The sequence below is a fragment of the Oryzias latipes genome, chromosome 16 (genome assembly GCF_053564925.1).
Source record: "Oryzias latipes strain Hd-rR chromosome 16, Olatipes_Hd-rR_3.1".
NCBI classification, from domain to species: Eukaryota; Metazoa; Chordata; class Actinopteri; order Beloniformes; family Adrianichthyidae; genus Oryzias; species Oryzias latipes.
Window position 1 is genome coordinate 26,386,333 of NC_136252.1, and position 18,528 is coordinate 26,404,860.

At 38.1% G+C, this 18,528-nt stretch overlaps 1 protein-coding gene across 1 annotated transcript in view; it reads left to right on the plus strand.

Annotated features, from left to right (window-relative positions):
• The window catches only part of grik3 (glutamate ionotropic receptor kainate type subunit 3), a 159,312-nt gene that overhangs the window by 58,780 nt on the left and 82,004 nt on the right, over positions 1-18,528 (plus strand). Inside the window, exons 2-6 of the mRNA XM_020710304.3 lie at positions 5,038-5,211; positions 6,182-6,439; positions 6,511-6,692; positions 13,118-13,171; positions 18,168-18,338. Coding sequence (XP_020565963.1) covers positions 5,038-5,211; positions 6,182-6,439; positions 6,511-6,692; positions 13,118-13,171; positions 18,168-18,338 — 839 coding nt within the window. The remainder of the gene's footprint in view (positions 1-5,037; positions 5,212-6,181; positions 6,440-6,510; positions 6,693-13,117; positions 13,172-18,167; positions 18,339-18,528) is intronic.

The window sequence follows — 18,528 nt, forward strand, 5'->3', positions numbered from 1 at the left end:
CAGCTGGACATGAATGGTTAAAACCTTTGCAAAGTTGATTAAATGAGCTTTCAAAATCCTGAAGAAAGCTGTGTTGGAGTGAAGTCGAAAAACATGCACTTATGATATTAAGAATGTGCTTGCTACGGAGGACAATCTGTTGTAAATGTAACGTTTAACTTTTTTTATGGTGAAGTCAATTCCATCAAATGAAGTTGAAGCTGTTTTTTGCAGCGAGTGTTAGATGAAAGAGAAGGTCAAGCATGACACACTGTTGGAGCATCAGTACATTCCTAATACTATTTACTGACAGACAGTGAAAAACTTTAGGTAACACAACGTGACCAAACGGTGGCAAAGTGGTGAGCGTCTTGCCACACAGCGAGAAGGCCCTGGTTCGAATCCCGGGTTTGGCCTTTCTGTATGGAATTTGCATGTTCTCGCTGTGCATGTGTGGGTTTCTTCCAGGCACTCCAGCTTCCTTTCACTGTCCAAAAACATGCTTCATAGGTTAGTTGGTGTTTCTAAAATTGTCTCTAAGTGTGTGTGTGCAACAGACTGGCAACCTGTTCAGGGTGTACCCACAGGTCGCCCAACAGTAGCAGGGTTGGCTCCAGCAACCTTGTGACCTCACAATGATTGAGCAGGTTCTAAAGATCAATGGATGAATGGATGGATATATGTACACATCAATATAAAATTCACAAAATTTTGTTGCAAATCGTTTACCTCAAAATGGAAGATATTGTATGATTCTATCTTTTCAGTTATTTTAAATCACCCTAACTAGAAACGCCTTTCTCAGTTAAACAATATTTCAATCAGATTCATCTCTGTAAGGCTATTTTGACTAATAAAATATTGTAAATAAACCCCTACTAAAATCTGAAGATCAGCCCCAGACCATAACACTACCACCACTATCAATAACTGTTAGCAAATTCTTTGCTTTAATGAAACAGAGTATAACAGTTTAAAGTTTCACCTTTGTGTCATTTTTCCACTCTGTCTTTCGGCAAATGTGTTTTAGAAGGCTATCAGCAGTTCTCACCTATGAATAATTGTATGGATGCTGTTTTGAATAGTTTTTCTTCCGAAAAGTAAAGGATCAAAACTGACTGGAGGCAAATAAAGTCTGAAGTTTTGTTGTAACTTTTTTTTTTTGTACTAATTTTCAATAAGAATTTGTTGAGCTCTTGAATTGATTATCTTCCTTACCATGTTTTCTGGGGGTCCCTGAATCAAAAATACATTGTAATCTTTCTACACTGATACTTCTGAACACATTTTCATCATTTATCCAGGCTGGTAAAGGAGATGGATTTTCTTTTTGCAGTCTGTAGGAATGCATTTGTCAGATAAGGAGTGATGTGAAGTTTTTCAGTCATCCAGGTCAAGTTATCACAGGATTCTGTTCTTCAGGGAAAGTGGACTATAAAGGTTGACAGAGAAGACGTTTCCCTTCTCATCTGAGTAGCTTCTTCAGTTGTTACTTCTGATGGGGATTTCAGGTTATTTTTGTGCTGACTACTTCAGGAGTGTGGGAAAAAAAAAAACATACGTGCCATGTATGCAGATGCAAATATAAAAAATGTAGTGTTTATTGGAAATATGACTACTGGGTTATTGTCCTGTTACTTGATGAGTGAATAAGGGGTGGAGGAGTTAAATGTCCAGTAAATATTTGTATTTAAAACCGCCAAAAACTACAATTCCCAGAGCCCCACCCCTTCAAATTTGTTATTATTAAAAAGCCCCAAATGTCCCCTGTAGATACCAATAGGAGTTATTTCAGTACTATGCAGTGGTTTGGAGATAGTCAGGCTTAGAAATGTCATCTGCATAGAACAAATTTGCATTCCTGATAGTCAAGAGATTTTAGTGGCTCTAAAAATCCAGAAAATAAACGCTTTAAAACTAACTCATTTCTAATTTAACAAATTTCCCATTCCTAAATCATTCCTTCAAGGTTTTACAAAATAAAACAGAGTATTTTCTTCACATCACAGTCAGACAACAAACAACATTTGACTGTTTTTTTCTAAATCAACCTATTTTAACCATTAAATAAACTTCACCTGCATCCTTTCTGGATACAATTGAAAATGATTGTCAATTCAAAGATGGATCTAATTCAGAACAGAGGAGAAGCAAAATGGAGCAAAACTGTAGAAATAACTAAAGCATTGTTGTATTTGATCTTGGAGTGGAAAAAGTGTTTTGAAATCTGTCTTGACAAGTGTCTGTGTTCAAAGTTTAACTTGAGCACAGACATTTGTAACTTCTGATGACAGGAATTCTTTTGTTTATTTATTTAGTGCTACCAAAAGTGACAGAAGAGAAATTTTGGCTTCAGTAAAAAAAAATATGTTGTTGAGAGTGGAGGGTGTGTAAACTGATGTTTTTGCCTTTTAAGGAGCTGTCTCAACCGTTTTTTTGTCCTGTCATGCAGGAACTTTGCTCTCTTATGTTTGACAGTTTATGTTACTTTTATTATTTTATCGAGCATACGTGAATTCTGGGGCGAGGACTGTTTCAGTCTTGGAGCAGTGGCCAGTTTTTATTTATATTTTTCTATTAGTTCCAGCAATATCATAATTAAACTACTTATTGCTGAGAAATTCTGGGGTTGTTCTTAGCACAAACATAACTTTAATATAAATATATCAAGCATAACAGAACTTTCTCATTTTCGTTTGAGGGATGTAATGAACGAACTTTCAGCAATGGAAGGACAAATGACTTTGGGTACAGGGCAAAAAATGTTTCATTTTTCCCATTTTTAAGGGAAAAACATCTGCACTAAACAGCACTTTAACAAAGGCCGTTTATTCTTTTTAACACATGAAGATCATGTCCACAGTTTTGTACATTTAAAACAACCCATCAGGTCAGCCGACACTTTAGCAGCATTCTCAACAAATGCGATATCTCCGTCAAGGAGCTTCCGTTTTTCATGTTAGGTCAATGTACAGACATATTCATATTCATTTAATATGCACTAAATTAAACGGAGCTGACACAAATCTGTCATATGAGTGGCATTCAGTGTGAACACAGCATTACAATCTACACATATAAGAGGAAAAAGGAAAACTAATTTAAGCATTTATACTTTCAATTATGTAATTGTTTTCATCAATTTATCCACCAGACAGTAAAAAAAAGAACATACAGTTTATAACACACTATTTGTGTTGAGATAGCCAGCCCACTACATAACCTATAACCCTTGTACTATCCTAGGCACTTTAACATTGGGAGTTAGGTCATCTAGACCCACTAGACAGTGCGCTGAACCTTTTTTCTTCAATGATTTGTGATCTTCACTGGTGTCCATGGATTACATGAAATCTTTCCACCTTTATCCACCTTTGTCATGGTAGGGAGAACACGTCCAAGCAAGGGTGGGATCATCTAAGATAACACAAGGGTTAAAATACCAACACATGAAATGGGCTACTCATACTAAAACAGGTGGCAACTCCCCTTATTTAAAACCAAACTTTTAAGTGAAATAATTAAACAACACTTTTTGTTGAGACTCATTTCTCAACTATCACTGTTAAAGAATTATATCCAAATGTTTTTTTTTATTTTTTATTTAGCTGCAAGTTTTAAATAAATTAACCTGTATACTTACCTTAAATTTGAAAAAAAGGACTACATATTTTGTAATTAAAGGGCATGTGAAGGATAAAAAAATAACAGTAAGTCATGGTAAATTTAATCTTTGAAGACCCAGGCTCTTGTTTAATATGTCTATTTAAATAATTTTTGTTATGTGATAGCAAAGTTAACTACTGTAGTAATATAACCCAAAATGGGATGTTGACACATGTGGACGCAGGTGTAAAGAGGTTAAATGAATATAACATAGTTAATTAATTAATTGTTGGTTATTTCTTTTATCTCATTGATTACATTTTTATTTAATATGTTGGTTTTATAATAAATTGAGTATCTAAGATTATTTACTCTGCTTTTATTTTGCACAAAAAAAATGAAAGCATTTAAAATTTTTCATTATGTTTTAAGGCTGCACGGTGGTGCAGTGGTTAGCGCTCTTGCCTCACAGCAAGAAGGGCCCCGATTCAAGTCCCAGCTGGGGGACCTTTCTGTGTGGAGTATGCATGTGTTCCCCGTGCATGCGTGGGTTCTCTCCAGGGTATCCGGCTTCCTCCCACCGTCCAAAAACATGCTTCAGAGGTTAATTGGTTACTCCATATTCTCCCTAGGTGTGAGTGTGAGAGTGAATGGGTGTGTGATTGAGGACATTCTACCCTGCGACAGACTGGCGACCTGTCCAGGGCATCCCCTGCCTTTGCCCACAAGTGGCTGGGATAGGCTCCAGCAGCCCCGTGACCCCGAAAGGGAAAAACAGAATAGGGAAATGAATAAATGTTTTATTGCTTGAACTTGAAAAAAAAAAAAAAAGAAAACTCCAAAATTTCAGGAGCTCACTCTGCTTTGCAGGATGTGGTGATGGACTGATGCTCAAACGCACACAACATCATCTGAAGACAGAATTCTACTTTGATGTTCATGTAGACATGTTTTGCAAGTTTTAAGGAGTAGGCTATGCTATCTGAAAAATGAAAGAATACCTTCCTTTGAATTTCAAGTAAAAGAAAAGTGGCTGAGTTCAGTTATCTGCTCTACCACAGCGGTGTGCAGGTGAAATGAAAGGGTATCTTAATGGAGAGACAAGAGCCTGAGACATCCTGCTGTCACAATTGTAGAGACAGACAAGCATAAAAACACACAAAGATGCACACTCCTTAAATCCATTATGGCTTCAGACTTCAAAGCTAATATTGTTTTTTTTTCCTCTTTTGCTTCAGTATTCTCTAAAAATGGAAAGGGTTGCTGCATGTTTGCTGAACAGATGTAAAACCTTGTGAAAAGCGTAATGCTGCCTTGCTTCCAGCCTTAAGAGCAAATGCCCATCAGTATTTTTCTCTCCATTAAACCCTATTCAAAACTGTCATTTTCGTCTCTGTGATCACATTCATGTTCTGACGGTCTCATGTGTGTGTCTCCTGCTTTGTGTTTTAGGTGGAATATTCGAACAAACGGATGGACCTGTCTCTCTCGTTAGTGCGGAGGAGCTTGCCTTTAAATTTGCTGTCAACAATATAAACAGAAACAGAACTTTGTTACCAAACACTACATTAACATATGATATACAGAGGATTAATATCTATGACAGCTTTGAGGCATCAAGAAAAGGTAAGTGTTTTTATTTGGGTTCAGTGAAGGATTTTTGTAACGGTGTGTGGATGAGCCCGGGACTCTGGATGGTTTCTATGCACTAAGCTTTGCACTCCAAAAAACAAATTCTAAGCAAGTAAAACAGGCCTTATTTCAAGAAAATCTGTTTTGTTTTCTGTCTTGCAAAAAAATTTCTCAACAAGAACGTTTTTCAACAGCAAAATAATCTTAAGGTTGTGTCACAAAGCCACTGCAAACATTTTGCGCATTTTCCATATGAATAAAATAAAATTTCGGTATTTCGTGATACATACATAAGTGTTTCTTGTGTTCGTCATGTCAATGTGGGCAGATGTCCGTTGCGGGTTTTAGCCGACAGGTCTTTACAGGAATTTGGTTTTGAGCAGTTCAAACTTGTCACGTGTACCACCGATGTATAACTTTTATGTTGCGTATATGGTGCACATTTCACATTTATGAGCGCCAAATAAGGCGCACAATGCAATTTATGCAAGAATGACTATTGACTTACATGTAAATGCTGCAATAATCCTGCATGGTTCATGCTCTACCTTGATTAATGTTTTCTCTGCGTGGGTTATTCATACTTTATCCGTGGTTCATTTTTTATACATCTGTGAAAATTTCACAGAGTGAGAACAACTTTTTTCTGCTTTTGCACGCATATTCATGTATGATTGATTTTTATCCATGCAATATGCACAAAATGTACATAGTGGCAGTGTGACAGGGCATTTAGTTTGAGAAAACATGTTTTAGCAACTAGAAATGTTTTCTTAACATATGAATCCTTGGTAAGGCATTTTTTCTTAACCTGTTGGCAGATTTTTAAAAGATTTTAGAATTTCTGTCTTATATCCAGAGGGCCTGTTTTTGCAGTGTGTGCACCTTGAGTTCCTGCTTTCTTTGGTTTCAGAGCATGCCACTCACTCATCCCTCGAGCTCTTGTCTTTTCCTCCCCCTCTAGCTTGCGACCAGCTCTCCTTAGGAGTTGTTGCAATATTTGGGCCTTCACACAGCTCCTCATCAAACGCTGTGCAGTCCATCTGCAACGCCCTGGAAGTGCCGCACATTCAGGTGCGGTGGAAACACCATCCCATGGATAACAGGGACAGCTTTTATGCCAATTTATACCCTGATTACTCATCGTTAAGCTATGCCATCTTGGACCTGGTGCAGTATCTCAAATGGAAAACAGCCACTGTTGTATATGATGATAGTACAGGTGAGCAGACCATATTCTTCTGTTTCCTACCATGCACACACGGATACCCTCACTTTTACTTTTGTCTGCAGGTCTTATAAGACTACAGGAGCTGATTATGGCACCATCCAGGTATAACATCCGACTAAAGATCCGCCAGCTTCCTCTTGACACTGAAGATACAAGGCCCCTCCTCAAAGAAATGAAGAGAGGCCGGGAATTTCGCATCATTTTTGACTGCAGTCACCACATGGCAGCTCAGATTCTGAAACAGGTGAGGTGGAAACTTTAAAAGAAAACACTACTCAAAGGTTGGGGCTTTATATATCGATATTCCATTTTATCAGTGTGTCAAGCAAGTGCAGCCATCGTGATCCTCTCACTTGTCACCATTTATGTACAGTAGTATTGTCCAAAATATAGATTCAATTAGTAGGTTTAGATTATAAGAGAACATCAAAAAAGTTTAAATCCTAATTGTCAATTATGTTAACACGATTTTTGTGTTTTTGTTTTTACAAACATTTATGGGCAAAACCTAAAATTGAAGATCTTCAAAGAAATGTGTTTGAGACAAATTCTCTTTTGATCAATAGCAAGAATCCAACATCACTGAAGCAGAATATGAATATGAAAATGTGTATTTATCTAAAAAGATGTCAATCAACCAAAAGCTGTCAGTATGATGTACAAAACTGAAAATGTGTGGGTGGTCTGATGTTGTAGAGATGTCAACAACAGGCTGGTGGATCCCCCCATCGTTCAGTACGCTGTCAACTTCTATTAACATGCTTGTACAAGGCGTCATTGCATTGAAAGTTTTATTTATTTATTTATTTTTATATAACTTCTTCTCCTAGCTGTTGAGATGTGAGGTGACACATACATGCTCCTGGCATCACTGCAAACCCTGCAAGAAAATCTCTGCTGTCTTTCGAAAAGTATAAATAGAAGGCTTTAAGGCAAAAAAAGTTTGGCAAACTTATTTAAACTTAATTGATTTCAGCTTTAATGCATGTAGAAGAAAAAAAAAAGACCTGTTCTTCACCTACCTCCTTCATGTGTTTATAATCTCTGTCATTTGTCATTTAATTATTATATTGCCAGTATGATACTATAGTTATGGTACTGTGCATAGTCATTCATTCTTCTTCTAAGCCGTTTTGTCCCTTTCTGGGTCACAGGGCTGCTGGAGCCTATCCCAGCCACTAATGGCCAAAGGCAGGGGACATCCTGGACAGGTCGCCAGTCTGACACAGGGCAATTGTGTATATTGCTTTATTTGATATTTTTGAATTCTAAAAACTCTAATTTGCAAAAAGGCATTTAAACACAATTAGTTTTTTTGTGATTGACATGTTTGCTGACTTAAGGGTCAACCCAACAGGGTTTCTAATTTATGTTGTTCCGAACATATACTGATTTTATAACATAGCTAATGCCTTTGTCACAACTGCCCTTACAGGTGGACATGGGCTGGCTAAAAATGGACAATCGTCTATGGGGCCCGCCGGTGGCCCGCATAGAATTTAAAATGTTTGCTTTACGTAGACCACCCATGGAGCAAAAATGTTCATCCATATTTTATTGTATGGGCATCCTGCGGGCAGCGGGTTGTAGCGAGCACTTATACATCAAGTAAGGGGGAAGTGTGAGTCAGAGGGTGGGGGGAAGGGTGAAATACAGGCATTTTGTCAAGGTTTTTAATTTTTTTTCAAAACCTGTGCACTGTGCAAGTGTTGTTCAAGTGATAAGTGTGCAGTCCTTGTTTGCCCCTACTTGCTTCATGCTTAAACCTGACTGTTAGAAATTAGAAAGTTAGGCAATTCGAGCACAGTTTGTATGGGAATACTTTGGGCACTTACATATCATCTGCACACCCTGTCCGGGCAGCACTTGCATGCAGTCTGTAAGTAGTAGTGATGGCATTTAAGGCTCTTTTCAGGGAGCCGAATCTTTTGGATCAGTTCATTTCAACGAGCCGTTCAAAAGACTGGCTCTTTTAGCTCTTTTTAGATTCATTAAATTTTTGGAAAGCCAACCTGGAGTTTCTTTATTTAATCCTGGAAATAATCTCATGGAGGAATGATAGGCTGAGATCTGATCGTAATAATCATTTATGATTATAGCTCAATATGACATGTGTGGACATGAAATGAAAATCTGACATGAAATCATTGTAAAAATGAGTATGAGTGTGTATGTGTACTTTGAAATATGTTGATAATTTAACACCTAAACCAGAGGGCTCTCCTTCTCTCCTCCACCCTCCCCCCCTGCCCTGCTAGCTACACATGCTGAGACTCAGAGGCTCCCTCCTCTTTTGTTTTTTCATGGAGGTACTTCTGTGTGAACCGGGTGTTCGCAACTTACGTGATATTTGCATCTGAAATTAGAAGGGTGAGCTTGTTGGGGCATTTCTGTGAACGTTTAAAACTCGTGTTCAGAGGAAAAAGAACACAATAAAGAACCGCGAGTCGATTCCCATCGTTCAAGTTAATGAGCCGTTCAAAAGATTCTATTTGTTCATGAATGTCACATCACTAATAAGTAGCCAGTATGTACACCTTACTAATGACTAGTGTGGCCTTATGGCACCATACGAAGGCATCACCTTTAAGGCCCGGTCACCAGGGCAGCAGTGGCTCAGGTGGTTGACCGGGTTGTCCAATGATCGAAGGGTCAGCAGTTCAATCCCCGCTACCCCCCAGCCAACTTTCATTGTGTCCTTGGGCAAGACACTTCACCCTCCTTGCCTCCAGTGTGGCTCCACTGGTGTGTGAATGTGCATGAATGTCCCGGTGATGGTCAGAGGGGCCGGAGGCGTGAACTGGCAGCCACGCCTCTGTCAGTCTGCCCCAGGGCAGCTGTGGCTACAACAGTAGCTTACCATCACCAAGTATGGATGAGGACTGAATGAATAATGGAGACACTGTAAGTGCTTTGAGTGACTTGAAAAGCGCAGATAAATCCAATCCATTATTATTATTATTATCACCTGTATGTCATAGATGTGCTTAACTACATTATCCTTACAAATACTTCACAATACACTTACCATACAAAAGACAATGGTATGTTCCGTTTTCGTGATGTCCTTTAAGGTGGCTGGACGAGCCTCAAGGGAACAGCGAGACACACCTTTTAGAATGTGGGCACTCTTGTCTAAAACCTTCTGCCGGCCAAGACGACCCAAAAACCCTCAGCATCATATAGGTCAACCCTCGTATTGGTGCATGTGACAAAGGCAGAAGGCAAGAGGAAAATGGAGCAACGTGCCCGCCCACTTTTGGCTTCATTTTTGTTGGTAGGAATCCAATGGGTGATGTTGGAGAATATCTGTCTAGTATGTCAGGTCTATAGTATAGTACGTAAGTATGTTTGAAACTCAATGTAAAGAAGTTGTTAGAAGTTTATTATGAAAATAAGGAAAATCATGACGCCCATTGGCTTCATATAGTTGTACTGGAATCTTCATAAAACAACAATTTTCCTCTAAACACATTAGTAAAACCATATGTCTGGTAGTACAAAGACAAAACGTTGGTCTAAAGTGGTAGAGAAGCTCACACAGCCCTTCTTCTTTTGTGTTTTAAATTTTTTTTTTTTTTTTTGGAGGATAGTAAACCAGTTAAAGGAATCCAAATTGCCACCTACTGAAATTGAGGGTGCAGAACAATGACTGCCATGCTCTTCCACAGAAAAGTTTAACTGAATGTGAGTACAGGCCGGCATGGAGTCAGAAAGTCAGTAAGCTGTATCGCTCACAGTACTAAGCAAACATCCCAACAGTTTATTTACTGAATAAATATCCATTTCATTTTTCTTAGTCTCTTTGACCATTCATTTCTGCTCCTATGAAGATAAAGGGCCATCGTAGCAACCTGAAAAAGCCGGGTCCAGTTTACATTTCAGAATTTGAAGGAAAAGACACAGCAGCAGAATATGAATTGAACCCCCTTTGAGTTTTGATTGTATCTAAATCCTCACAATCCCTTTAGTATTTGTAGCTTATGAAAGGTCCATTTCTCAAATAAAAACATTTTTTTAAATCAAAATATACCAGTGAAAACTTTACATGAAAACCTAGAAACATTTTTGGTGAACAAAAAACTCTGCAAAAACAGCATTTTTCTTTGACTGGAAAATTTCCCAAAGCACTTAACTAAACAAGTGTTTGATTTGAAATATGTGACAAAAATTCTGATTTAAACTTTATTTTACCTTGATATTTTCTCACTTTTTTTCTTTCTGCTCCACAAGACCAGTATTTGTGTGGAATTTGAAATTAGCAGGGGCAAGAATGTTGAATAGAAACCACATTTAATTAACATTTTTAATAGCAATTGAAAAACTAGTAATTGTTGTGGTGTTTGGCAGATGCATGATCTAGAAGATTCTCTAGAAACACAAAACGAATATTTGTATATTAAAAAAAGATGTTGTTGGAAAAAATATGTTCATTAAAAAGTTTGCAGATGTTGGCTTTGTGCATATACCGTTTCTGAAAGTAATTGCATCACATGCTGATAGTTCCATTTACAAATAATGCAATTTTAAAACTAAAGCTGAATTAACATGAGGGTTTGTGTATAATGTGGTTATCCATACTGCCATTCTGAGAATGTCAAACCTCTCAGTCATTGCAAATTGCTGGACTTTGTTTAATAAGATGTGATTATTTTCAACTTCATATTAGAAGGGGAGGATTTTTCTGTTTAATCAAATATTTTCCTTGACTAGTTAGCTCAACAGAAAAGTAAAAAAAGTAAAAAAAAAACAAAAAAAAAAACAGAGCACAATGATTTGCTTTATTAATATGAGATGGAGAGATAAATATCTAACAGTAAATGGAGAGGTGTCAAGGTCTCAGCAATGCTTGGCCAATTAACCACTTCCAATGAGAAGTCTATATAAACGCTTGTAAATGTGCGTTTCTGACTTCCACATTCAAAACACGCACTTTCACGTCTCTCTACAACAGTTTTTCGGCTCTACATACAAAGTGCATAACCATTGAACACATATTGAAAGTCAAACCAGCTCAAACTTTGACCAATTAGGGACTCAGATTTGGTGGGATGTATGGACAGCATCCCTTCTAATTTGCACAAGTGCTAACCGTTTGAAAATTGATCATGGAGGAGAGATTAATCACTGCAGTTTGTGGCCAGCAGAGCTGCATGACACCAAGTCTTTCATATCGGAATAGGACATGCACTAGTATCTGGTAGCGACAGTCCAGTGTGAACACCATAAGTGTTCTTGAGTGTGCGTTTTGCCCAACGTGGGCGTAGCTTTATAGTTATGAACGCTGTGAGGATGGGGGTGGATTGAAGGGCCCAAAATTTGTCATTTAATTTTGATCTGTGAAAAAACAAACAAGCAGAAAAACTGTTTCGGATAAGGAGATCTGTGGCTCCTGCACCTTTTTTTGAATAGTCTATGAGAATTGTGGAGAAGTTTGACAAAATCAGTTCTACAAACACACTCTGACAGTGAATCTCCAGAAGAACGGTGGAAGGGGGGTTACCAGCACAGGCCTGCAAGCAATAGGGGGTGAAGCTATAAGTTATGACATTTCAGTGGTGCACTTCTATAAAGACTTCTTTAGTGTCCAGAATGGGTGGAGCCACCACTAGGCTGTTTTTGCCTTTTTTTTATTTTTATGATGCCTGCCATTTTGATGGAGGAGGTGAGCTTGTCCGCAAGGTGAACACCCCCAGGAACCGAACATTGCTGACTCTGCAGAATGTCACAGATTGATGGTCAGTGGTGTGAGAAGGTGCTTCCAAGTTATCCTCATCTCCAACACCATGGAAGCGAGAGTGTTAGCTTGTGGTTCCGTTCTGGTAACTTTCCCCACTCAACTGGCATCTGTGAGATTGTAGATATTCTTAAACCCAAAGAGGAAACAAATGTCTGAATCTTAAAAAAAACATTAAAAAAACATATTCATCCTTCTAAAATAACAAAAAAAAAAGCTTACATTATTTTTAAGTAATGACATTAAAACTTATAAAAAACAAGCATTCTGTACATGAAAAACAAGGGAAAACGGCTGTCGTAGTGTGCTGGAGCTAAAACCGCAGTATTAACTACAAAACAAACTTTCAAAGTCATGCATCTGACTTGAGATATAGATTTTTGTTGTGAAATTGCCTGCCTATAAGCTCAAAATCTTATTTACATAACCTTGAGCTTTCCCACAACAGATGGTACAATTAAATGGGGAGCAATGCTACCATGGGAATGTGGTGCCTTTGAATGAATATATACAGCCAAGTGCCAGCGATTGAGTGTTGGGATGTAAAGCAAAGATTGCTGAGCTCCTTTAATTGAAGAGCCATTTCTGTGTCGTGATGACATTATATGCCCAAGGCATTTTGGGACTATTTAGATGCAGACAAAAGCAACAAAAATTGTCTCTTCTCATAATTCTGTGGATCAGATATTGTGCAAGATATTCAAGCCAGGAACATTACAATCTTGCCCAGGAAATAAACAACATTTTAGTCAATATGTTCATTAAAAGATGGCCCTTTTCCTTTCAGTCAGTTTACATCTTTAGGGTTGTTTGTTCTGAAGCTCCTGCTATGATTTTAAAATGGTCTGACATGAAAAGATAACCATTCCCTTTATTCTGGTTCTATTCATTCACACCTTTCTTTCCTGTGCTTCATCTCTGCATCCTTTCAGGCCCAGACCATGGGGATGATGACGGAGTATTACCACTATATCTTCACCACTCTGGTAATGTACCATGCTTGTTAATGCAAATAATCTTGTTTGTTCTCATCTCCTTACTGCTTAAGTTTTTGATGAATGGTGGCAAATTGCCAATGGAGTTTGGATCCAGTCCATACCATCAATTTTGTTTGACAAGCCTGATGCATAATGGAATCTTGGGTTTGCAGTAGTAAACATTATGTTTCGGAGTGAACCTAATGGACATTCTTGAGGTTGTAGAAGATGAAACGCCAGATCAGTATTCAAAAGTAATTGTGACTTCTGACTTACATTGAATATACTTAGATTGGATCATTTTAGATTTCAAAAGTGAAGAATGCTCAATCAAATGGGAGGAGATTTAAAAAATTTTTTGTAAAGATCATTTCCTGTATTTCTAATTCTAAACTAAGTTATCAAAATTTCTCTAATGCCTTAGTCACATCCACTCATTTGGGGGTTTAACCGTAGGGGTGCTGTGGGTTTTTGGGCTGTCTGGACCCATGGAGAGTGGTAGACCGGTGCGGCTGCGTCTTAACCCTTTTAAATTCCATTCACCCATGCACACATTCATACACTGATGGCATCTCCACTGCCGAATATTGGCACCAACCTATAACCATCAGGAGCAATGTGCGGTTTTGTGCCTTCCTTAAGTACACTTCGACACATGGGTGGGAACCGAACCTGTGATCTTCCAATTGGAGGTTGATCGCTCCACATCTGCACCAAAGATTAATGATATGTCACCGGTATGTTTTTTAGATATCCGTGGCGACACCTCCGATGTTAAAGGGCCAAATGCCACACGCAAAGGGTTTGGAATTTATATGTAAAATGCCTATAGGATGTCCGCACAAACTACAATCTGATTACCTAATTTTATTTTAGTTCTGACAGCCAGGCTGCACAGAAGAAACGTGCGAATAATCTATATGACACGCCAGAGTCGCACCTACTTCAGCTTTACTTATGTTTTAAGTGTTCGAAATGACCTGTTAACCGCCACATACCTGTAGAAAAATGTGCATAAACATTTTTGCTCTGCGATCTTAACATTGTCTGTGGGCTACATGTGTCTCCCGTCCAGGTTTGCCTATTTTTCGCCACCAGACACCCCATACCTACCTGTAAGAACAAGTGTGACTAAGGCATAAACATGCAACAAATTAGGCACATGTATTTGATGTTATACAATACACTTCAATCTGTAAAATCACTTTTATTTTGTGTTAACAAGATAAACCATTCTTTAAGGCCTGTTTTGTTTTCTAGAACACTGTTAACCAAAGCATCAAATGTGGTTGAGACCCCCACAGGGCTATTTCACTGCTGTGTGAGCAAGTTTTCATATGCTGACTGTGTCAAGGAAAAAAAAACAGAAGCAGGACAGATTGGCAGGAGGCAGTCAGAGGGAGAACTATGCGTAATTTCCTTAAAAACTCTGCAGCGCATTTATATATTTCAGGAAAAATGTGCCAAATCAAAGCTCTATCCACTAATAAATATGCAGACAGTTGTCAGAGAATAAAATGTACTAAAATAAAAACTCTGCAGTGGCAGGAAGTCTAATTAAAAAAAGCTCCAAAGCAGAAAGAAGAGCAGCTAGAATAAAAAATAAAAGTGCATGAATGTTCACCATCAGATAAAGAACTGGGAAAGTAAAGCATTATTTATACAGGAGACAGTCATGATTTTAAAAAATCGCAGCTGTGGCAGTCAGTAACAGTAAAGGACTTATCAGGAAGCAAAACTAAATAAAATGCAAAAATAAATTATCTAGATAAATAAAAATGTAGGAAGTAAACCAAACTTGAATAAAAAGAGGAAAATAAATGAGTGCAGACACCTGCAATATGCGTGTGTGTGTGCATCAAAACACCCATTAAAACACTCATTATTTCTTATAATCTAACATAAACCACCTGCATTCTGCTGCACATCATCCATGAGTTGTCAAATGTCAACCTTTTAAATTAAACTACTGCATATTTTGAGTTGCATTCAACCAAAACAGTTATTTAAACATTCTGGGCATCATATCCCACCTGCATAAAAATTGATGCACTATCCAGAGACTTGCAGGCGGAAGCAGACACATGCATAGATTTTTCTGCAATTGTGCTCACAGCAGCAAAAAGACAGAAGAACAAAAAACATCATCCCTGTACTAAATTTTTATTCCTCCTAAATGCTAACTCTATTGCAAATCTACCAAGTACGACTTTCCAAAATGGTAAATAAAACCAATAAGTTCAAATTTATTAAAAGTGCTGTTTTAAGTGATTTTGCTTTTATATCACATGATTAGCATCAAAGGCGACACATTTTTTGCAGTAAATGTGTGCAAGCCTTAACCATTTAACAGCAGAGATGTCACCGGTGAAATCTACATAATAAGGGTGTGTATTGGCAAGAGTATTTTGTGTTGTGATACATCTCACTCATTCAAATCTGGAGCCCACTACAAAGCACCACAAACTGTGTTTTTGTATCATACTGGCAGCAACAGAGTCTCGATTCTGTACCTGTCCCAAGCAAAGACAACATAGTACATGTCTCATAACACCAAAAACATTTAGCCTTTAACACAAGCTGACTGTCGCAAGATCTTGTTGTTTTGGTGTGGTGTATAGCTGCTCAAAGAGGCTCAGTTTGCTGTGCTGTTAACTACCGGTTGAGGGTTGTAGTTGAAAACAAGTGTCAGACTTTGAAGGACGCTCATAAGTATTTAAATAAAAAATATTGTCTTGACACCATTTTAAATCTGTACAAGTATCGCTAAATGTAATATCAACATATGTCACAGAATCTAATTTTCCCTACACCCCTAAATAATAACACAGGTTTTTTTGACATACTGTGACTCTACGACCATGAATCAGCTGGGTAATTGCAAAGAAAATGCAAAAACCAATTTGCAGCACTGTACTAATGATTTACTAATGGCGCAAAGCAGCTTTTTCTCTGTGATAGAATCAGCTGATTTTCGTTGACAGCGTAAATGGTCGTAGAGTCACGGTATACCAAAGAGTGTACTTGTTTAGGTGTCACCAGCACCCTCTCTGATATAAAAGGCTTAAGGCCGGCACACATTAAAAGCACAGAATGTGCCTTCTTTAGGTCAATTGTGCAAGCACTTCACTTCTGTAAAGTGTCGCAAATCAGCTTATGGGTACTTTTCTCTTTCTCTTCTTTAAAATCAGCTGGAATTATGTCAATATAATAGTTGAAGAGTTATGGCGGTCGAAAGAATGTCGACACTGGAGCTAAAGCTTCGGTGTAAAGGGGTTAACGAAATATCAAAAACTTAATAAATCAATGAGAACTCAGAGCAATCCACCAAAACTGCATTCAAAACAAAAGTTTGGCATTATTGAGCCTGACAAAATATTACTGAACTGATTTAAAGATCCCAAATTACTGTCAATTACTGTTTTTGTTAACAGAGTCAAGCTAAGTAACAGATTATGTTTTGATTTCCTTTCTATTTTAGAGAGTTTTAACTTCAAACCTCAATAAATGTTGCCTCATAAATACAAGCAGACTCAGCAGGGAGCATCGTCACTGAATCGCTATCTATACAGTGTCACGAAGACTGAACAGAAATGAGTATGAGCATGTTGTTCACTTCACTCCTTGTTTTTGCCACTGTGTTTGCCTCTCCTGTGTGGCACACTCACGCTGACCAGTGGGTTGTGATAATATGATACAACACAGAGGTCCAGGCATGATGAGTGTCACCTTTCACACTTGACAGCAAGGGAGAGAATTTGTTCTGCAGCATGTATATTATTCAGTTTGGTGCTTACGTAAGCTCCAAAATGCTGTCTTATTGACCAAAACACCATTAAGATGATTATTCTGATGATGAATTTTTTAATGGTGCACACAGCAATACAATTTCCTCTGAACCGAATTCTGTGATATCTTGGTTTATCATCTCAGGTGGGGAAAGTTTTAACTTCTTAGACCGTGAAAAGGCAACAGCACAGTGGTACGGGGGTAACAATTTCATTGTCCTTTGAAATGGGTCTTTCATAGCCCTTGTCTCGCAATAGCGATTTCTTTGACCTAAAACGGTTGTTATGTTTGTCCCTATGTGCACCCCAAAACATGCTCTTCCTCTAAAGATTCAGCCTATTGCTGTTGCAGGGTCTTATTGGGATGTGAGTGTGCAAGGCGAGACTATGGGAAGTGAGTTAGAACTTGTTTGACACCCCAAAGAGCCTTAATAGAAATGTCAGAACAGATTAATTCTGTGATATAAACAATTGAGCACATATTGTTTGTATTCTTACCTTCAAACCATTTCACAGGATGTCACTGGGAAATATAGGGGCTTCCTTTGATCGTTCATTATAAAAGGTGGCACTGTAATTCATTGCGGGAGGAAGAGAAAGATGAGACATTTTTCGAGAGTAGCTACGACCTTGCTGTTGTGAACGTCTTACATGCTCTTGCTCCCTGAGTACTAACCCCACAGGGTGCTAATGAAAAATCTGCGCTCATCCAAATCTTTTTTTTTCACTCTTTCCAAGCCCTCTGGCCTGTTCTAACACTACATGTGTCAACATGTGACTTCACACTTCAGATACAGTTGCTGCTGCCCCAGAAATTACAGCCACTAAAACGGAGGCTTCCAAGGGAATGCAAGTGTTGAATTATTAATATGGTTGAACAAAAACCTTTTTTTTTCTTTTTTGCTGTTAGGAACTACCAACAAAAAATACAATCAGCCGCCCCCGAAATAATAGCCCTAAATGTCCCTAATTTCTGACAGGGCTGTGATCATAAGAGACAATATTTAAAGGTTGTATAATATTTTTTGTCATTATAAACATCAACAATATAGGAATATGTGACCCCTCTCAACAGTTTCGCATTGTGTTCACTTCACAAGTAAAATAAGAAAATCTTTTTATTCTTATTTTGAATGTTTACTGAGCTGCTGTGTTGCTATTTATCTGGCTACATGCTTTGAAATGATCTGAGGCAGAATGTCTTTGTGTCTAAAAAGGACCTAATGGCCATTAACCTGGAGCCCTATCGCTTCTGTGGTGTTAACATGACCGGCTTCCGCATCCTCAATGTGGACAATCCTCAGGTCGCATCCATTGTTGAGAAATGGTCAATGGAGAGGCAGATACCCCCTAAACCTGATTCAGGCCTGCTGGAAGGAATCATGACGGTATCTTTTTTATATTCTTCTTTTGATTACAAGAGTTCTATGTACGCATAGAAAATTTGTATAAAACAAGTTAAATATGCTAGTTTGTTTTATATAGCAAGTAAAAATAATGCTGTAAATGAAATCTTTTTGTTGTTGAAGTGCTTGCTTTTTTGCAGCCATCAGCTGAATTAATGTTCACCCCTTATTC